The sequence below is a fragment of the Lampetra planeri genome, chromosome 9 (genome assembly GCF_965212315.1).
Source record: "Lampetra planeri chromosome 9, kcLamPlan1.2.h2, whole genome shotgun sequence".
Classification (NCBI taxonomy): Eukaryota; Metazoa; Chordata; class Hyperoartia; order Petromyzontiformes; family Petromyzontidae; genus Lampetra; species Lampetra planeri.
The window spans coordinates 15,699,460-15,722,355 of record NC_136115.1 but is presented as its reverse complement, the minus strand read 5'-3'; the positions used below and the strand labels follow the sequence as shown (position 1 = coordinate 15,722,355).

The following is a 22,896-nucleotide window of genomic DNA, read 5'->3' as shown; positions in this document are numbered from 1 at the left end:
ATGTGGGTAGATACGTGATGGTATGTGTGGATACATGCGGGTACGTGTTCTGTAGTTACGTGTGGGTACGTGCGTACAAGCGGTACGATGAACACGGGCTCGTTATCGTCAATGTCGTCCAGCACGACCTGCAGCGGCTGCGTGGACTCGTAGGACACGGGCTGGCCCTGATCCGAGGCCAGCAGGATCAGCTGGTGGGTGGGCACATGGACACGCATCAATGCCACCGATTCCTTTTGATGAGCAGCATGGGCGAGGCCTGAGCCAGCGATGCCGAGATCAGCGGTTGGAATCTGGATCTCATCCACACTCCTAAACAATAGTAAGTTGACCAATGACTGCACAACTAACCCTCAAATTAAATAAACCCACAACTTTCGTCAATACCACGTGGCCTTAAAATGAAAATATATAGAGGACGTTTCGGGCAACGGCCCTTTTTCAACGTGTTGGGTGTTTTGGTTATTTGTGCTTGTGCACTGCTGTCAATGCAGCATACAATACGTACAATTATTGCTTTAATTAAGTCGTAAAAATCATGATAATTGGACTGCAATGCACAAACAATTCTATAAAAGCTACCCAGACTAAATACCTGCTCATGTTCCAAATTGCCATGAGACCGGGCGTATTCAGCATCATTTCTACCAGGTGGCTCAAGTGCCCAATGCATTTGGAGCATTCGCCCCGAGCTCTCCGCGTCGAGCATTGAGCCTCGCAAAGTATTCGGGTTGAGCATGTGGAGAGCGTTCAGAGGGTTGGGGCTTGGGCCGCCGAGTTGGATGCGCTGGGGGAGCCTCACACTGTAGACGGCCTGGCTTTCGCGGTCGAGGGCGCGCGCCGTGCTGATGATTCCGCTCGTGGCGTTGATGCGGAAGCTCTCCCAATCGCGGCTGCCTACGCCGCCGGCGTGCAGGAAGCTGTAGCGCACGGCGCCGTTCTGGCCCTCGTCCCCGTCCACCGCGAGGACCTCATACACGAAGAAGCCGGCCTCACGCTCCTGCGGGTGGAGGGGTGGGGAGAACGGATGGTGCGGGATCGAGCCAATGGTGGAGTGGTGAGGGTGACGGCTGTCACGTGGCGCTGCGGCTACATGGGCTGACGTCCACTCACATAACTTTGACATACATGCACGTTTATTGATTTACTTATTTTTCTTGCGTTTCTGGCAGTCAGTCCAACTGCGTAACAGTCACCGTGTAAAGCATTCGCTAAATAAATTACGGTTCTGTGTAAGGTGTGGCGGAAAAAGCGTTGTCTTTGTTAGACATGTAAAAGTAATAACAATACGAATAACAATGGGCATGACCTCGGTGATGTTGACAACGGTGCCGTTGGGCGGCAGCACGAACACGGGCCGGTGGTCATTGACGTCGAGCACCTCGACGTAGAGGCCCGCCTGGCCCCATAGCGGGGGCCGCCCGTGGTCGGTGGCCACAGCCGTCAGGTTGAAGCGCTCGTACGACTTGAGCAGCCGCATCGACGTCACCAGGCCCGAGGTCGCGTGCACCGTGAACGCGTCTGTGGACAACGGGGCCGGGACGATGGGGGCGCTCATTGTAATTATTGTTGTTCACCCAGGAAAGCCTCCACTAAAAGTCCCAAGACACTTTTTTCAGGAGGGTCCTGCCAAGCATTCACAGCAGAAAAAGATGTTATTGGGTGTGTGTGATTCCAATTGAGTTATATTTCAGCGCAGGGATGTTTTTCCCAATGCCGGTTACACTGGTTTTTTTTAGCTATGGGAGGAAAGTGGATAATCTAGAGCAGGGGTCCTCAAACTTTTTAAACAGGGGGCCAGTTCACTGTCCCTCAGACCGTTGGAGGGCTGGACTATAGTTAAAAAAAACTATGAACAAATTCCTATGCACACTGCATATATCTTATTTTTAAGTGAAGAAACAAAACGGGAACAAATACAATATTTAAAATGAAGAACAAGTAAAGTTAAATCAACAAACTTGCCAGTATTTCAATGGGAACTATGGGCCTGCTTTTGGCTAATGAGATGGTCAATGTCCGGTTCCATATTTGTCACTGCTAGTCGTAACAAGTGATGCAAGTGTGCATCCGTTAGTCTAGATCTGGTTGGAGATTTCAAATGTTTCATTCTGGAAAAAGTCTGTTCACAGACATAAGTGCTGCCAAAGATGGTTGCCATTTTGAGTGCATGGTTCCTGAGATGAGGATATGTCTCAGATGGGAGAGATGCATAGAAATTATGAAGGCTGCTTGACTTGAATGCGTCTTTCAGAGAGTCACAATTCTGCAGTTCAGCCAGTTCCATTTGCTAAATTGTATCCACATTTTTAATGTCAATAGAAAATGGGTTACGGAAAAGCTGTATGTCCTGTTCATGGAGATGAAGCTCTATAAATCTAAATTGGAACTCCTTTTGCAATTTTTCCAGTGAATCCACACATGTTTTGTTTGTGAATTACAATCAATGGTTTTTCCGCTAACAGATTTTGAGTTGTGGGGAGATGGCAGAAGTTTTCCTCCTTAACTTGTTTGATGAGGAGGCCTAATTTTACTTCAAATGCTTTGACATGTGATTGCATATCACAGAGGAGCTTCCCCTTTCCTTGAAGTTGCACATTGAAACTGTTGAGTAGCTCTGTTACATCTGTCAGAAAGGCAAGGTGCCATTTCCATTCTGCATCATTGAGCTCTGGTACTTTGTTTTTTGAAAGCAGAAAAGCTGTAATCTGTGGAAGTAAGTCATAGAAACGTTTCAAAACTCTCCCTCGACTCAGCCAACGGACTTCTGTGTGGTACAGAACATCTTCATAGTCAACATTTAGTTCAGACAGAAATTCCTGAATTTGTCTGTGGTTTAGTGCATGAGCTCTAATGAATTTAACACAAGATACCACAATTTTCATAACAGAGTTCCACTTCAGTGATTTACTACACAGCGCTTGTTGGTGGATGAGGCAGTGTATGGCTATTGGATGAGAATGGTTATGTTTGTCCATCTCTTGGTTAATGCGAGCAATTACTCCTTTCTTAGACCCCACCATGCTAGGAGCACCATCAGTTGTCACACTGGCTAGTTTAGCCCAATTCAGCTCCAAACCATTCACAGTTTGGCAAACCTTTTCATAGATATCCTCTCCTGTAGTTGTTCCTTTGATGCTTTGCAGTGCAGCAAGCTCTTCTGTGACTTCGAAATAGTCATTCATCCCACGAATAAAAATTAGAAGTTGTGCAGAATCACGAACATCATTGCTTTCGTCGAGTGCCAAGGAAAAATAGGAAAGTTTTTTTGTGGAGTTTTGCAAATGCTGATGCAAATTGTCTCCCATTTCTTCAATCCTCCGTGTAATTGTAGGTCCTGAAAGACTCACTGTACTAAATAAATCGGCCTTCTCTGGACACATCTCTTTGGCAACAGAAAGAAGGCATTCTTTAACAAATTCTCCCTCCACGAATGGTCTGCCAGTGCACGCTATTAGCTTGGCAACTTGAAAACTTGCTCGCAGTGATGAAATATTTAGCTGCTTCTGCTTCACAAAAGTATTTTGCTGAGTTGTTAATGTATTTTTCAGTTTTAATATTTTATCTTTTCTCACTTCTCCAACCAAACAATCATATTTATCTTTATGTTGAGTTTCATAGTGTCGATGTAAATTGTATTATTTGAACACAGAAACTATATTCTGGCATATCAGACACACAGCTCTTTCCTTGTACTGCATGAAAAAGTAATCATAAGTCCACTGTTCTTTGAATATCCTACACTCCGAGTCAATTTTTCTCTTTCTTGACATCAGTTTCCTAGGGAGTCAAAATTGCTATTAGTAAAATACCAATATATATATGTACAGCGCTACAAAAACAATATACCAGCAATAACTTTGCCCACACAGAGACATACAGACTGCACTGCCCATCAATGCAGTCTGATTGGGGGAACTCCGCTTTTACCCCAGGCTCACACTGGTGCGGGTGTCATTAAAAAGTTAATTACACCTGCAGTTTTGTTCACAGATTGCAGTACATCCCCAGCACACAGGAATATCACTGGGAGTGGAGCCGAGGGGCAAGTGAGGGAGCTGAGGGAGGGAGAGCCAGTCAAGCACAGCCAGGGGAGGGCTGGCAGCCTTAGGCCTGGGGGGCAAGTCCAGTCAATTGGCCCATTGAACCATTCACCAGCGCAGCCCAATGAGTGCCCACCGCCGCAGCTCAATCAGTGCTCACCAGCGCAGCCAAATCAGTGCTCGCCACCGCAGCCCAATCAGTGCCCACCACCGCAGCCCAATGAGTGCTCACCAGCGCAGCCCAATTAGTGCTCACCAGCGCAGCCCAATTAGTGCTCCCAAGCGCAGCCCAATTAGTGACCATGGGCCGGATAAATGTCCTCGGCGGGCCGCATGTGGCCCGCGGGCCGTAGTTTGAGGACCCCTGATCTAGAGGAAAGCTGCAGAACAGGGGGAGAACGTAAAAATTCCAATGAGAAAGGTGCCCTAGCCGGGAATTGAACCCAGGGCATTCTTGCTGTGAGGGATGAGGTGTTTCCACTGCTCCAACCTGCCACCCTAAGAGTCAGGGTTGGTAGATCATGAGTGATCTCTGAAACTTCTGGTATCCTATGTTTAGCACAGTTGGCTACGTACGGCGCGAAATAATTTCAATATACATACACAGGGCTGCGATATGGCCAGGAGTTGGCAGGACCGCTCATGGGTTCAAGACCCTCTGAGTGTTATCCCATGGGATGGCTTTTACGTTTTCTCTGGGTACCGTGATGCTCTCTTACATGTAAAACACTCCTTATAAAACAATACTCAAACATCTCAATGCAGCACCTATGTATCAAGGCTTTCCTGGATAATGCAGTTCATTATTAAGGACAGCTCAGCTAGTCTAAGGGTCTCGCCGATGTTCGGTAGACTAATTATGAAGAGACGTGGACAAACATTTGAAGCACAAAATATAATCACAACAATGAACATCCATGCTCAAGCGTTCATCAATACCTATTGTTGATACTTAGCCAGTGGTGTAAATGACACATTCAGTTGATGGGGACCAATCTTGCCGCAGGAAAACCACACATATACAGTATATGTGTGTGTACACATATATATGTGTGTGTAGACATATAACAAACAAAAAACCCACTTCAAAATGAAATCCACATTGTGTAAGCTGAAGCACCTCAGTGTCGTGGCAGTCAATTTCTCCGCATGTGCAAACATTGACCTCATACATCATTGCCGAGGTGTGAAATTGACGCACGGCACAGCGATGTCGGACACAAGCACATGTAGGAAGCCAGTGCTCCTCGTGCTCTGGGCGGCACATTACACTGGAAATACTATTTGCTTGTTTTTTTCAAATAGGTGTGGTGGTTATGATGACCCGGGTGACCTGCTGGCTCTCACCTCAATGAATCTGCTGGCTGGGAGTCTACGACCCCGAAATCTAAATTCGTCTCAAATCATCGCTGAGCCGTGTGAGAGTTATGAAATAGTCTCTGCTCGGGTGAGCACGCGACTCACGGTGCCGCACGTGGCCGTGCCCGAGGCAGGTTTCCTTGATGCAGAGGGGGAGCTGCGCAAAACCGAACTATCGACGGTTTGAATTGAATGGCAACCAGCAGCGGGCGCTGTTGGCCTGCCCATGTGGAGTCTGCACAACCTGCTCAATGAAGTTGATTCCAAATGAGTGACAATGTATAACATTACCGGATGCATATGTAATGTAGTAACTCGGCGGGAGACGACTTCACGGGTAACACACTCTTTATTTTATCAAACTCGTTCACAGGTGACTAACACCTACTTTGTATCTCGGGTGACAAACACCCACTTAGTATCTCGGGTGACAGACACCCACTGAGTATCTCGGGTGACAAACACCCACTTAGCTACTTGGCGACTAACGCCCACTGAGCTACTCGGATGACCAACATCCACCTAGTATCTCGGGTGACAAACACCCACTTAGCTACTCGGCGACTAACGCCACTGAGCTACTCGGATGACCAACATCCACTTAGCTACTCGGCGACTAACGCCACTGAGCTACTCGGGACACTCCCTGCCCGGGGTATCCGTCTCGACTGTGGGTCCCCAGCCCGACCCACGGGGGCGTCGGACCCCGGGTCCCACAGCCTCGCCTCCGAGCCACACAGGGCCCCGGTCCCCACAAGGACGGCGGGACTAGGGGTCTCGGGGCACTAGGTCTTCAGCTCCGTCTTCGGGTCTTCAACTGGGTAACTCTCCCCGAGTGCTCTCGCGCGTCCCCCTTTATACCCCACCTGCGGACGTCGCTGCGAGCACCCACTTATTCGACCAATCGCTGGGCGCTGGCTACGATCCTGTTTTCCCACATCTCATCGTGCCTCACCACCCACGCCGCGCCGCCCCGTCATCTGTCACTCCCGGCGCGCGCGTCCACACCACGCCCACAACGCGTGCCCAACCCCGCACCCCGCGCCGCCCCGTGATCCATCACTGTCACAGTCGGCGCACGTCAACACCACCACTACATCACCCCCTACCACATAGCTCGCAGCCGACCCGGCTGCTATAAAAATATACAAACCGCCCTGTGTGCCCCGTAACACAACACAACAACAAGAACAACAACTAACGTAACAACACAACACGACGCGAACACTACCATCCGCAACCATCAACCAATGCCACCGCGACAATAGAACAATATATACAAACCGGCGAGTGACAATAGCAATGTGTATGCAGAAAGGAAAATAAATGGAAATTTTTTTTTTCTTTCGACTCGTGCAGTGTCCCCTTTTTTCCGAGCGTCCCTACAACGGGACATTACCCCGGCAGAGGGGAACACCGGGCGAGCTCGGTGTAGAGAAAAAACGTCTTCATGAAAATTGTTGAGCCCTAGCCCGAGTCCGCCTTGCCGGTCCGTCGTACGGCACCAGACGCGGTTGAACGTCCGGTGGTGCCGGCGGTTCAGGAAGACATCGGCCAGGCACCGAGGACCCGTGCGTGCCGCGGGGTTCAGGCTCCCGACGGTCAACAGCCGTCAAGCCCGAGGCACCTGGGGGTGGGTCAGGTGGAAACACGTGAGGAGCAGCCTGCGACACCTCCCTCCCCGAGTCGACGGTCACATCACACGCCCGGTCGTTACGGCACAGAACGGGGTCACACGGTGCCGTATAGGGCTTCAGTCGGGAGGGGTGCACGTACCAACGGCGTTTTTCCCATTTAATCTGTATACTCTGGGGTCGTGCAACCCGCACAATTTCCACCGGTCCCCTCCAAGGTCTCAACAACTTGGGGGACGTAGCCAACGGTGCATGTGGACAATGCAGCCAGGCCTTATCGCCTGGTTTCCAATCATGCGTATGCACCCTCCGCTCATGCAATCTCTCGTTCGCAATTTGCCGCGACCGCGAATTCAACCTCGCCGCCTCCCGTGCTTCAGTCAATTTTGCGATATTAAATTTGATGTGGTCTGCCAATTTAGATTTTGCACGTGGCTGGGAAATCCCCAGTTGGACGTCCATGGCCGGATCGGCCTCCCGCCCATACATAAGAAAAAATGGGGAAAACCCCGTCGCCGCATGAGGGGCCATTCGATAGGCCGCGAGTACCCCCGGCACCTGTAAGTCCCAATCAACCTGATCGTCGCAGACCTGTTGGCACAACATAGACGTAATCGTCCTGTTCAGACGCTCAACCATCCCGTCAGTCTGCGGGTGGTAGGGGGAAGTACGCACTTTCATTGTACCCAACAGGTCGCACACCTCGCGCAACAAACCGCTCGAAAAATTATTTCCTTGATCCGTCAGCAAGCGTTCGGGGGCGCCCTTGTCCAAAACATAACCCTGGACGAAGGCGTCCGCCACCGCTGCAGCCGACTGGTTGGCGAGTGGCCATGCCATGGGCCATCGGGTGAAGTATTCTACGCCAACCAGCAGGAACCTATTTCCCCTCGGTGTAGCAGGAAAGGGCCCCAAGATGTCCAACGCAACCAATTCGTTTGTGCGCGAAACTTGAATGGATTGCAGCGGTGGATTAGCTGCCAATGGTGGCGGTTTTCTTTCGGCGCACCCTACGCATCCCTTAAGAATGTTCGCCACGTCGTTACCCATCCCCGGCCAATAATAGTCTCGCTGGATTAGGGCGAGCGTTTTGTGAAAACCCAGATGCATGAGCCGTTCATGAGCTGCCAGAACGACCTTACCCCGCATAGCAACAGGCACAACGAGCACGTGACCCCGGGACATGTTGTCCCACTTCATCAAAAGGCCCTGTCTGCACACCCAGGAACCGACCCGCGCATCCCCTACCTCGGAAGCGCCAACTTTTCGACGTAGCGTAAGTAGGGAGCTGTCGGACATTTGGAGACGGCCCCACTCAATGAGGGGCAATGACAACAGCGAATCCCTCCCCGTGGGAGCGTCGACTCCCAATTGCACTTTGGACAAGTTAGCAGAACCGGCACACAACGAGTCCAACCACTCTGTCCCCTCATCACTTGGAGGATGCGACTCGACAGTGAAATCCGCTTGAGACACGAGCCGTTCCTCAACGGGTAGCGGCGCGGCGTGAGCCAGCACCGTTCCCTGCGCAATTTCGGCCGGCCGCGACCCCGTATTCAGGACCCTTACGAACGGCTCACTGTCCCCTCTCACCATGGTTTGAGCAACCGCTAAGTCGAGGCCCCTTCTGGCCCTGTTAGACGGCCCCAACGGCACCCCCTGTGCCACTGCGCCCACCTCGAGTGGCTTCCTCAACCGACGGGGTACCAACATTTTCGATCCCGGGGGCACCCTTACAGTCTGAGTTGCCAGCGCCTGCACCGTCGCACAAACCGTGCGTATTTTGGTAGGGCTCGTCAAGAACGCAAGTCGCCGACCTGACGGAAGCTCAATGCAGGCCTGATCTATGAGAATTTTGATGGGCATTTTGGACAAAAAGTCCGTACCTAGCAAACAGGGAACGGCCAGCGATGATGATACAAAAATAGGGCCCGCCAATTTGATGTCACCAATGCAAATAGTCGCCCGAATCTGGCCGATGATCCCCAGGGATCCCCCATTCGCCGCATTAAATGGCACGTCTACTGGCAGAAGGGGTCTACTTTGGACGGGAAGAATGTTATAAATAAGGTCCGAGATGATGGTGGCCGACGCACCCGTGTCAACAAGCACCCGGACCTCAACCCCGTCAATGAAGCCCGTTACCACGGACGACCCGGCCGACGCAGCCACGATCCTGTGGGCCAATTCGGACCACTCGACTGCTTGCGGGCCGCGTACGGACCCCCCTCGCCGAAATGAACCCCCGGCACCCAGCCGCGAACCCCCCACCGCCAAGCGGCGACCCGAATGTGCCGTGTTTGTGGACCGAACGTGTGAGGTGCCGCGACTTGCCGGGTTTTGTTGGGATGACTTGTGGGCCTGGTCGTCGTCCCGACGTGGTCCTGTGGCGCGCTGACGCGGGGCCCGGCACCCGGCTGCGACGTGACCCCGAAGGCCGCAGTTGTAGCAGACGACGGACGTCGTTGGTTTCGGTTGCTCCAGCTTGCGGGGTGAACGTGTGGGCGAACGACCTCCCGTTCTCCACTCCCCCGGACGCGATGCAGCGAAGGCCTGCTCCTGATCCGCAGCTGGCTGAGGTTCGGCGATCGTGGCTGCCAGTACCGCGTTCCCCGCCAAATTGCAGACGACCCCCGGCCTGCGTTTGAGGACCTCGTACGCGTGAATGCTCGTGGCGATCGCCAGGGAGCAGATATCCATCTCGTCCGCCACATTGATGGGGACCCCCAACTCGTGGGCCAACGCCAGCAGCTGCTCCGTCACCATGGCGTCCTTCCCCTCCTTATCCATGCGGGGAAAAGCTGCGTCCGCCAAGGCGAGTAGTGCCGTGCGATAGGCGAGCGTCGTTTCTCCAGCCACCTTCCGCCGATCGTAGAACTGGTGGCGACACGTGGAGGGCGGTCCGAACACCTTCGCCATCAGGTGTAGTGCGGCCTGGAGCGTAGAGCGGGACGACCTTGCAGCAGATGTGAAGGCTGCAAGCGCGTCGTCGTCGAGCATCGCTGGCAACGCACGCAGGGCAGTGGTGTCGGACCACCCCGACATCTCCTGATGAGCGAGGAACCTTCGTTGGAAGGCTCCCCAGTCGCCCCCATCCGCCTTGAACGCCGACAGCGCGGGCAATCTTTGCTGGAGGACCCGATCGTCGTCGACGTCGGAGAGATTTTCCCGCGCTCCGCTGTAGTTGTGTAAAATGTCGGCTCGGTTGTCAGGCGCAAAATGGAGAGCTCCGGTGCGCGCTGATGATGTGGGCTGCGCTGAGCGGAGGTCTCCGGTCACGTGGTGTCCGTGTTTCCCGCCAATCGATGGCGGCCCCTCAAAAACGGCGGGAACTTCCAGACTTTTGGCGCGAAGCGCCTTTTGGCGGGATCCCGCCAGCCTCGCTCCTTCCTCCAACCCAGCAGCCGTTTTCTCGCCCGCTGGAACGGAGATCTCCGCCAAGATTGCAGCGGCGGTGAGCAGCAACTCCGCCAACCGGGAGTGTGCGTCCTGCAGGCTGGTGTCGGAGGCGAGCGGAGCGCCGGCCATCCCCGCGAAGGGCTGCATCGGCGGCAACTCCTCGTCCTCTCCTCCCGAGGTTGGTGTCCCCGGTACGCCGTCGTCTTCCCGACCTCGCTCGTGGGTACGGGTAGTCTTCCTAGTGTCCATTCTTCTTGAAGACAGGTTCACTTCTGACGCCAGTTGTAATGTAGTAACTCGGCGGGAGACGACTTCACGGGTAACACACTCTTTATTTTATCAAACTCGTTCACAGGTGACTAACACCTACTTTGTATCTCGGGTGACAAACACCCACTTAGTATCTCGGGTGACAGACACCCACTGAGTATCTCGGATGACAAACACCCACTTAGCTACTTGGCGACTAACGCCCACTGAGCTACTCGGATGACCAACATCCACCTAGTATCTCGGGTGACAAAAACCCACTTAGCTACTCGGCGACTAACGCCACTGAGCTACTCGGATGACCAACATCCACTTAGCTACTCGGCGACTAACGCCACTGAGCTACTCGGGACACTCCCTGCCCGGGGTATCCGTCTCGACTGTGGGTCCCCAGCCCGACCCACGGGGGCGTCGGACCCCGGGTCCCACAGCCTCGCCTCCGAGCCACACAGGGCCCCGGTCCCCACAAGGACGGCGGGACTAGGGGTCTCGGGGCACTAGGTCTTCAGCTCCGTCTTCGGGTCTTCAACTGGGTAACTCTCCCCGAGTGCTCTCGCGCGTCCCCCTTTATACCCCACCTGCGGACGTCGCTGCGAGCACCCACTTATTCGACCAATCGCTGGGCGCTGGCTACGATCCTGTTTTCCCACATCTCATCGTGCCTCACCACCCACGCCGCGCCGCCCCGTCATCTGTCACTCCCGGCGCGCGCGTCCACACCACGCCCACAACGCGTGCCCAACCCCGCACCCCGCGCCGCCCCGTGATCCATCACTGTCACAGTCGGCGCACGTCAACACCACCACTACACATATACAGTAATGCATAATACCATCTAAACTATTTTGTACGTATATTTCATGAAAGCAAAAAAAAAGTAAATTTGTATCGGCCAAAAACAACCTCATGCTGAAAATTTCCTGAAAATTACTGAATTGGGATTACGCAAAGCAATACCGCCCCTTACAGCAACAAACCTGGCAGGACCCTCCTCAAAAAGAGTCTTGAGACTCAGCGAAGTTTATCTGGATAAACAAGTGCTAAAATGAAAGAACAACATATTTCGCTGTGTTAAAACTGTGGAGGAAATTACACTTTGCTATGACACGGACTGGTCTCTACAAAGGACGAACACTATTCTTGTCTTCCTGTAGAAGTGGTACTTATTTATTTCAACAATCTATGGATGATTGGCAATGTCAGCCCCTGACGTGACGATGACCCAGCCTGTGGATCTCTATCCTCAGAGGACACAAAGTAGCGTTCATTTGTTTGTTGGTTATGCAATATTCCGTTGGATCCGAGACTCATTCTCGGCAATATTAATGTTTATGTCTATTATTGTTGTTGCTGTGCTGACGCAGCACGGATCTCCATTTGAAAATATCTGAGCATCGGCTAAACGGGATCATCATCCGTGTAACAATACAAATCAATTCAAACTCATTCAATACACCCTGAAAGCAAAGCCAGTTGGGTTGACCCCCATCATGCCCGAGAGGAGGGTGGGTTTGCTGAGGAGTCAGAACTGTACAACTGAGATGCAGGGTTCGAATCTGGCTCTACATAACCATCACACTTAATTTGTTAACTTTATTTGGCTCATTTGGAGCACTGAGTATAAAAAGATCAATCTGATGAATAATTCTATCTGGATGAAGATATGTGAGAATGTGCAACCACCAGCGTATGGTCATTTGAAAGAATTCAACATCATTGGAAGGGATGTCAGAGGTAGTTGTGCTTGTGGGCCATTCCCTATCATAGGCCATCCCACTGCGATGCGAGAGTTCCGAACGGACGTTGATTAATCTCGACACACAAACCCGACAGAGGAAGCTGAATAACATTTTGAAGAAAGATGAATCACAAGGCCCGCCCGAGGCTCTTGTTTCGACTGAGGAGCTGCACTGCCGGGGGTTACCAGATCCAGGGCCCTGCAGGGAGTAGTCCACCCGCCCATTGTCCCCTTCATCCAGGTCGGTGGCGGTCAGTGTGAGCACGGAGGTGCCTGCCGGCTCGTTCTCGTACACAGCCGTCTGGTATCCGGGCAGCGAGAACACGGGCCTCACATCGTTCACGTCGATCACCGTCACGTACGCCTGCCGGGAGAAGACGAGCGGAGCGAGGCATCGGTGTGTGACATGCACCGCGTGCGCTCACTCACTCGTGGCACACGCGTGTGTTCATATCGGATCATTTATATGAGAGTTTACAGACGGACGGAGATAAAGCATTGAGCGCCATCGACCTGCATTGAAAAGCTCTAGCAACTTGATAGCCGACATTGTGCCGTGGACGTTGCCACGCCGGCACTACCTGTGCCGAGTTCTCTCTCTGGTTGGATCTCAGGTCCCCGGGGTTGTCTCGGGCCGTCACCGTCAGTGTGTACTGGTCCTTCTTCTCGCGGTCCAGCGGGGACAGCACGTACAGCTCGCCCTGCAGGCCGCGCGCCAGGGGAGACACGGATGCGGTGATGTCTCATGCTGGCAGGCGAGCGAAGGAAGCACCAGTGCACTGAGTTAAACTCCACGGCCTCTCGTGTGCAGCTTAATTTTGATCCGTTTCAAAAAATGAATGCAACAGAAACACCTGATCTGTCCTCAAAACTCTGCTCGGCTAACTTGGCTATAAAACAAGGGTTGGGTGGCTCAGGGATCGGAGCACTGAGCCGGAACTTCTGAGACCTGAGTTGGAATCCAGGCACCAGCCCATGATGAGTCTGGGCTCTTGAGTGAAGTGAATGACTGGTTTAGCTCAGTTACCAATGGCTGAACAATATATTTCACACGAGATGAAATCCAGTAAACACTCGGGGTTGCAATTGGATTGTGTGATTATCGGTAATTGTACAATCCCAACCCATTCAATTTGCCAGTTCAGGTCGGTTAAACATTGCTACAATTATATGTATTGGAATAAAAATGTTATTGTAATAGAATCTTTACATTATATTGTCTGATATATATATAAAAAACTTGGATTGATTGTTTTCACGTGCAAAAATGTAAAAACCTTGATGATGATGATTCCAAAGATGGATGATTAAAGATGACGATGATGATGATGCTTGAAGTTGAGGAGTAAGCATGTGACTGCTGCACTAAAGATACGGTCAGCATTGGCGTAGCTATCGAGTGTGCAGGTGGTGCAACTGCATAAGTGCCAGGGGGAAGTAACTTGGGCAGGGGGGCCCAGTTCATTCCTGGCACCGGGGCCCACGCATAGCAAGCCGTGCCACTAGCAGCCGGTAATGGAGAACGGCGGTGAGGGTGGTGTGCCGGGCCGCTGACCGTGGATGGTGTGATGCCAAACTTCCCCTCTCCGTCCACGAGGGAGTAAACGACCACCGCGAAGTTTCCCGAGTCGGCGTCGGTGGCAGTGATCCGCATCAGCACCGTGCCGGGCGCCACGTCCTCAAACACCGATTTCTGTGGACGGGCAACGCGGGCATCATCACCATCAGCATCATCACCAGCATCAGCATCATCAGCATCATCACCATCAGCATCATCCTTTCGCAGTGGCTATTGGCTCGCCATCGAACAAAGAGGGTCACTGCATCGCGCGCTTTCAGATGCGCTTCTGTGGCCGTCTGGACTCCTCTTCCTTCCGATATGAGGAAGTCACTGGAGCTGTGCACTTTTGAATCTATATTGAAAACTCATTGCTTTAGAACTGCTTTTGGTGTTTAGTTTGTTGTCCTTCCCCCACACCTCCGATTAGCCCGTTTGGCTATGTAAGGTGCGAAAGAAGTTCAACATACATACTTACATGCATCCTTGGCCATGATCTATTCAAGTCGTAAACCATCCCTCATAGTCCCACGATGCAACAATCTATCGAGCACCTGCACACGAGCTGATTTCGTCGCTCCTTCTCCACGGGGGATGTCCTCTCGAGTGCGCCCCCTCCTTCGTCTGCCATTCAAGTGAATCCGGTTTAATCTGGTTTACCAGGTTTCAAGTTAATCTGGTTTACCAGGTGAGAACTCAAGTGATCAGGATGAGTCTAATTTGTAAGAGTGACGTGGGTCACCAAAATGACAAAAGCAAACAAAATAACGGTGCAGCATTGAAGCAAATAAATATGACAACAAAAACAACTGAGTCACGTTGAGACCTCTCGTCTTGACCATCGGCGATCATCTCTTCTTTTACCGTGTACTCTCAAATATGCTGCACTGTGAGGTGGCCATGAGATAGCAGTGATAAGTGAGCCTGTGAACTCATTTGTGTGTGGACCCTTGAGTGTTGACCCGTGTGGGGTTTCCTCAGGCGATTCTGTGGTTTCTTCGCATGCCAAGTGATCGTTTTTAGAAAAGGCCAAATATTTAAATGGGAAAAGTCTTGAGGCTCGGTGAGACTTTCCTGGATAAACAAATTACATTAATCAGACTATAACCCACGAAGAGCCAATGGCTCTTTTTGAAAAAGTGAAGGTGGAAGTCCTTGCTGTGGCTCCACATATAAATAACTACGTTTTAAGTCCATATTCTTTGGCTCTTTGGGTAAAGTCACGTAGATATAAAAATAATAAAAAGAAAGTGAATACAAATAAAAAAACACGATGTTTCCTGATGATGACCGCTTGTGTTGCGATCAAAACGTCATGGTTTTTATTTTTATTCACTTTATTTTTATTATTATTTTTCTATCTATGTGACTTTACCTGAAATAACCAAATAATATGAATCCCTGCAGTCACGGAAGTTTTAAGTCAACATTTATGTTTTAATCTTAATTTGAAGTTTTCGTGGCTGCAGGGATCCATACTCTTATTTTATAACTAATTGGCATGCTTTGTTTACGTTGAGTCTACAACACACATTTACAATTGTAGATGGTGTGAGTTTATTCTCCAACACACCGGTGTGCTGAACTAGTAACTAATTGACATGTTTGTTTACGCGACAAACCTTGCTAATTTGCTGTGTCGGGTGGTGGCAGGTTTAACGACACATTTATATTTATGCAATCTAACCCGAACAATCTCTATTATGGATGAAATTGGTCACGAAAGCCTACGCGTTAAACAGTGTAGGGGCGTATGCTCTGGTGGTGAATGCTCTACCACCTGCACGTTGTCTCTGCACCATTGGGAGACTGAACGTGGCTGCATTCTGTGGCCTAAGAGGCCAACTATAGAACGTGATGAGGTCAACAGTTTCTTTAGGTACGAGCGACGACGCTCATGTGGAGAGGGTTCGCTCTGTGGAGGGCGGGGGGAGCAGACGCACGCTGTAGGAGGCGGGGTTGAAGATGGGGTTGTTGTCGTTGATGTCGATGATGCGGATGGAGACGGGTGCGTCCGTGTTGCGGGGTGGCGTCCCGCGGTCCTGCGCTCGCACCGTGAAGTTGAGCCACTTGACCTGCTCATAGTCGATCGTGCGGTTGATGGTGATCTTGCCTGCGCATCAAAGAAAGACGACATGCTGATGAAAAATAATGAAAAGCCCTTTGTTCATTCTCTGCTGGGTGAAGGCCTCCCCACGCCGTGCTAGTCGTAGGACGTGGGTTTGACCATACTTCACCATTCTGGACAGCGCGGCTTGGTGAATGGGGGTGGATGGCGTGGCCAGGACCAGTTTGGATATCATACGCCGCTGATGTCATAAAAGGAATTCAGGTCACTGGGTTCGTAATACAGCGTGCTAACCGCTCCATTCGCGAGATAACCCGGGCGTAATTCTGTCATGGCTTAAAATGTATATATTTAGTTGGTGTGTTTGAAAAAAATATAGTCGCTTCTCTCTATATTTATGTGAGAGCCTCTTGAGATTCATTATCTCTTAAAGAAAGGGATGCTAGAGATTTTCTTACTATTTCGGGACAGGTATGAATCATTGCAACCACAATATACATTGAGGGTGTTGTACTCTGAACCAAAGCACACACTGACCTCCCAGCATGAATTTGTTTAATGTCGCAAATAAACTGCCGGACAAAAGTGAAAACTAAATGATTGAATGTCACTCAATAGGCTCATTGGCAAGTTCACTGGCCCCCAGATGAACCCATTCTCAGGAGGTGCAGCCGCGGTGGCAAGATGTTAACGACCTTGCCTGGTATACAGGAGGTTGTGGGTGCAACCCTGACGCCTGTATATTTTTAGTTTGAGTGTTCTCCCTCCACATTTAGAAACATGCGTGTAGAGTATTTGGCTGCTATAAATTTCCACATGATAAGCCCCTTCGTTGAGCTATCATTTGTGGCCAGGTTGCTTCTGGAAAAGAGCTCTATAGGTCAGTGGCCCTTACCTGGAGAAAACAAAAATAGTCTTGTTTTAATAATTTAGTTTAGTATCCCTCTAGATTCTGAGTAGGCATACAACAATACACTGCTGCCCTCTCTCATTGGGTTGGCATGACTCAGGACCACAAACAATTCAAGAATAAATAACTTTTGTTAAGTTTGTATTGTTTAATTGAAATTAATTAATGTATTCTCATTTGTTGTTCATCAATTTTAAGGCCTGTTCACTTTTCATTATCATTCTCACTATTTACACGATCCGATCATACGTCTAGTGTGCACTGTCATGTGGTCTTCCACATTCATTTCCACCATTAACCCTACAAACAATATTCGCGTGACACTTGCAAGAGTTGAGAATGCCGTAATTACCCCTTGCACAAAACAAAGACAACTATCCCCCGCATAGCCTTAACAAACTGTTGGAGCAAGTGCTGTTAGCGAGCACCTATGCAGGTCGGCACGGCACACAAGGGGGTGTGCGTGGCTAGCACCACGCCCGGCCGCCTCATTCGAGGCTGAGTCGACCTAGGGGAGGCCCTGGACCAGTTCAGAAAATTGTCACTCGTGTTGGCCGTGAGCAGGGATCGAACCCAAGTCACCGGGTTCTTAGCGCAGCGCGCTACCACTCCCCACACACACTCACACACAACTCAAGAGTAACGATGACGGTCATCGGTGAATTGTCGCACGACGCCGCCTCGGCGCACCTGACACGGGGTCGTCCAGCCGCACGTACTGCCCGGCAGGCAGGTCGAGTAGCTGGTAGCTGACTTCGCCATTGGGGCCCTTGTCGGGGTCGACGGCCGACACGGAGAGCAGCGTAGTGCCGGGCAGCGCGCCCTCGATGACCGCGTCGCTGAAGGCCGCCACGCCGCGTGGGCGGAACCATGGCGCGTTGTCGTTCACGTCCACCACGCTCACCGTCAGCACGGCTGGCCAGCGGATTGGCGGCACGGCGGGGGTGATTATTGTCACATTAACGACAGTAAATACGACTCTACTAGCGTGTGCCTACTTGGCCGAGCTGGGCCACAGCATCATCGACTGCGTCATTCAGTGCTCTCAGTCCTCCGCCCAGTCTGGATAATGGTAATCCTCAACTGTGCCGCACAATGCATGGAGAGGCCCTCATCCTGCAGTGAATTGATAGAAGGGGGAGGGGGGGGGGGCTTACAGAGTCTCCTGCATTGGGATGATTGGCCAATTCCTTTTTTGAGAGTTTTGCCCGCAGGATATAAAAGGAGTTTCAGGAGAAATTTAATTATGCATACAAGGGGACAAGACTAAATGCACTGCACAGATCATTTAAGAACAGTCTGATGTTGTACAATCTCCAAATCAAACCTCGCAGCCAAAGCCTCCAAAACTTGGTATTTCCAGGAAGTCTCTCACCTAAGATCGAACCCCACTAAACTTCTGTTATCTGACGAGACTGTGGACATTCAGATTGATTGGGCTCAATGCCTTTGCAATCCCGTAATCATTGGAGACTCTGCACCTCTGTACAAGTTATATTTGTTCGAGTTACTCTTGCTACCGACGCACGAATCTGTTGCCGCACGGTACCATTGGGGTTGCTGACGGACACGTTGATTGAGCCGCTGGCCTTGTCCCGCACGGAGACGGTGAGCACGTACGAGGCCACCTTCTCTCGGTCCAGCGCCGAGTTGAGGCGCACGTCGCCTGCACGAGATGGCAACGGTGGCCACGGTGGAGATCATTTCTCAAACGTATCTCCACCCAACCGCTCGTCGCTCATCAGCTATCCCCATCAATGATAGCTCAATCAGGAATCATCTGGCAATCACCAGCCATTATCCATCAGTACTAATATTTAGGGACACATAATTCATGATGGGTGATGACTGGTAAATAAGAGTTTCAACGCACTGAACCAGTGCAGTTAAGAAACTGAAATAAATTATCCGTTATTCTTGTAACGTTGTTTATTGTATTGTTGCATATTGAGGGTCATTCTCCAATGTGATGAGTGCCACTGCTGTTGGAGTGAGTGCCACAGAGGGAAATGCATGGCAATGCGGATAACACAGGTATGTATGTTGATCTTCTTTCGCACCGGATGTAGCCAACTAATGCTAATTGGAGGTGTGAAGGAAGGACAACAAACTAAACACAAAAACAGTGCTAAAGAAAGGAGTTTGTTAATCTAAATTATTTTAAAGTGCACAGCTTCAGTGGCTTCCTAATATAGTAAGATGGCCGCAGAAACACATCAGGGATGTAATCGATGTGAAATTTCGTGTAGGAGAGAAAGGCGAGACCTGTGGTGAAGTCGATAGCGAAGACGTTCGACTGGTTCGGCACGATGGCATTGGCGTCATCGTAGGCCAGCACCTCAATGATGAAGTACTCCAGCTGGGGGTTCAGATCGAGGTCCAGGGCGGTCACCTGAACAAAGGTCACAACGCAGTTCACCACCCGCCCATTCAAACCGCCCAGTCACCCAATAAACCCACCCACCCAAAACCACCCAACGCACCCACCCACCTAATGCACCCTCTAACGCACCCACCTATCCAACCATGTACCCACCTACCCACCCACGGATCCACCCATCCATAACTACCCAGCCATTCAATGCACCCAACCCACCGAGCGACCCAATGCACCCATTCACCTACCCAACCAGCTACACAACATCAACCAACCACCCACATCACCCAGTCACCCAATAAACCAAACCTACTCAAAACCACCCAAGCCACCCAACGCATCCACCCATGCAACCACCCACCCACGTACCCACCCATTCAGCCACACATGCACGCACCAACACACCCACCCACCCGAACCACCTAGTGCACCCACCCACCCAAAACCACCTGCCCAGCCACCCACGTGAACCATCCAGCCACCCAACCAACAACCCAACCAGAATATTGTGTAGCTAGAAGATTTCCTGGATCTGGGAATCACACTCCTAGAAGTGGATAGGAAGGCCAGAGACACAGTTGAAGGATGATGCTGAGCCATTCAGCTACAATGAGCAAGTAATGAGTCAATGAATCGTGCCATTAGTATTGCTATCATTGTGCTTGTTTACCCAGTAAATCCTCATTCACTCTCAATACTCTTTAAAGGAGGGTCCTCCAGAGTTTTCAATGTCGGGGGCGATGTTGCTACGTGTCATCTCAATTGAGTAATCTGCAGCTATTTCTTTCAGCATTAGAAAATTTGGCTAATATCACTTACATTCTCTGTTGTTTTAGCGATAGGAGGAAACTGGCAAACCCAGAGGAAACCCATGCAGCAACAGGCAGAGATCATAGAACCCCCATAGAAAGGAGCCCGAGTTGGGAATCGAACCCAGGCACTTCTTGCCGTGAGGCATAAACGTGACCAATGCGCCACCACCCTGCCACCCATGCGCGATTCTAGCGAACTGGCGTTTGCGTGGGACGGGGACTCGGAGACTGGGCCTTCACCGTGGCCACGAAGGAGCCCACGGAGAGCGACTCGAGCACGGACACAGTCTGCACGGGCGCCAGGAAGGCCGGGCGCTCGTCGTTCACGTCGTCCACAAGCACCCGCACGATGGCGCTGCCCGAGAGCGGGGGGTTTCCCCTGTCCACGGCCACGACCTGCATTGCAACCGCACGACCACACACGCACACACGCACACATGCACACACGCACATATGTATGTTGAACTTCTTTCGCTCCGTACATCGCTAACCATACTAATCGGAGGTGGAGGGGAAAGACAACAAACACAACACCACACAACTACACAGCCACACAACCACAGAACCACACACGCACACAACCACACACGCACACAGTGATGAAGTCAGGGATGCAGCGAGTTACAATCCACGTCTGGATGACTTCATTCCTTCAGGGTTGAGGATCACGTCATGAGCAGATGAGAGCGATCGTTCTGGGACCAGCTCAGAACAATGGGAATGTGACATTTCCACCACTCCATGCTGGCAAGGAGATGAGCATGGCCCCTTTGCTCGATGAGCAGGGAGACACTGATTAGCGTGGCTATGATGACTATAAGCGTGACTATGACATCATTACTGTTATTATAGCGGTGCCATGTTATAAAGATCAATGTCAAACAATGACAGATCAGGGACAAGCCCACGATTAGCCTCACCCTGCAACCCTGCAGATCCATCTCTTCTCCCTTGTCCATCCTAATACTGCCTGCCCCGTCCCACAAATACAATCAGGCCTACCCCAACCCCTATTACTTCCCCAATCACTACCCCTATCACTACCCCAACCCCTACCCCTATCACTACCCCAACCCCTACCCCTATCACCAGAGGTGTGGACTCGAGTCATGTGACTTGGACTCGAGTCAGACTCGAGTCATGAATTTGATGACTTGCGACTCGACTTGGACTTGCATAACAATGACTTTGTCCCACCTATGAGATGTGGACTCGAGTCATGTGACTTGGACTCGAGTCAGACTCGAGTCATGAATTTGATGACTTGCGACTCGACTTGGACTTGCATAACAATGACTTTGTCCCACCTCTGCCTATCACTACCCCAACCCCTACCCCTATCACTACCCCAATCACTACCCCTATCACTACCCCAACCCCTACCCCTATCACTACCCCTATCACTACCCCAACCCTCATCCCTACCCCTATCACTACCCCTATCACTACCCCTATCACTACCCCTGTCACTACCTCTATCCCAACCCCTTATCACTACCCCTACCCCAACCTCGATCACTACCCCTATCACTACCCCAACACAACCTCTACCCCAACCCCTATCACTACCCCTACCACAACCCCTATCACTACTCCTACTCCAACCCCTACCCCAACCCCTATCACTACCTCAACCCCTCCTTAACCACTCCCACCTCTCCTCCTAACTGCCACCATAACTACACCACCACTTTGAATAGGCCCACTCTTTATCTCAACCATGATCATCGTACGTACAATGTTATAATTGTTGCAAAGCGCCTTGGATTAAGGCGCTATACAAATCTAGAAAGGTGAATGGAGATTTACAGAGCAAGATGCCCCCTGGATAAACATGCATTATTTAAACACATTGAATTTCAACCTGAAGTATGTTGCACGTCTTACAATAACATGTTGCTGTTACAACAACTATTTTAATTGCAAAATAATTTTTTTGAAGAAAAAAAACTAATGACGTTTTTCAAAGATACTCCTAAAGTTTCTTTCACAAATATATACATGTAATTTGCCAAACCCACGGCTTTGATATCTAACAGTCACTTTGAGACTCTATTGCATATCTTCCACCATGAGAATACGCACACATAAAGCTGTTGCGGTATGCCACGTGTGAGAGATTTGATGCACGTGTGTCTCCGTTTCCCACCGTGAGCGCACGAGTGTGCATGAGACTCCTCCACTCGCATGCTCCTGTGGTCGCATGCTTGCGTGCCTCACCATGAGTGTGTAGGCGGCCCGCGTCTCACGGTCGATGTTGGCGCCCGGGGCCACGTGAATTATGCCGTCGCTGGGGCCGATGCTCAGCTTGTCCCCACCGCCGCTCTCGATGCGAAAAGTCACCTGGCCATTGGGGCCCGCATCCGCATCCGTGGCCCAAACGGAGGCCACCAGCGTTCCTGGTGCCCCAAGCAGGACAGACGATTATTATGTCGCCTTTATAACCAAGTAAGGGTGGACCAGTGGGGCGGTGGTTAGAACATTGAAACTGGGAACCTGTATACTTGAGTTCGGTGGCGAGCAATATATGAATCTATTATGGGCCTCCAACACCTAATTAACCTGCCCTGACCAGCGTGGTGAAGTATGTTCAAACAACTGCCATGACCAACGTGGCACAGGGAGGCAGTGGTTAGAGTAAACAGCCCCCCCCCCCCCCCAAAGAGTCACTTCTTCATTTCAGGTGTTAACGGTATCTACTCACAAGACTTGGTCAACTAACATTGTC

General features: G+C 51.0%; 1 protein-coding gene across 1 annotated transcript in view; it reads right to left on the bottom strand.

Annotated features, from left to right (window-relative positions):
• CDH23 (cadherin related 23) overlaps positions 1-22,896 on the bottom strand; it is a 264,190-nt gene that overhangs the window by 21,573 nt on the left and 219,721 nt on the right. The window contains exons 48-59 of the mRNA XM_078597759.1: positions 22,389-22,567; positions 20,409-20,564; positions 19,245-19,371; positions 18,529-18,645; positions 17,670-17,894; positions 15,945-16,114; positions 13,999-14,136; positions 13,025-13,144; positions 12,630-12,807; positions 1,310-1,521; positions 803-1,000; positions 78-191 (exon numbers count right to left, since the gene is read on the bottom strand). Coding sequence (XP_078453885.1) covers positions 78-191; positions 803-1,000; positions 1,310-1,521; positions 12,630-12,807; positions 13,025-13,144; positions 13,999-14,136; positions 15,945-16,114; positions 17,670-17,894; positions 18,529-18,645; positions 19,245-19,371; positions 20,409-20,564; positions 22,389-22,567 — 1,934 coding nt within the window. The remainder of the gene's footprint in view (positions 1-77; positions 192-802; positions 1,001-1,309; positions 1,522-12,629; positions 12,808-13,024; positions 13,145-13,998; positions 14,137-15,944; positions 16,115-17,669; positions 17,895-18,528; positions 18,646-19,244; positions 19,372-20,408; positions 20,565-22,388; positions 22,568-22,896) is intronic.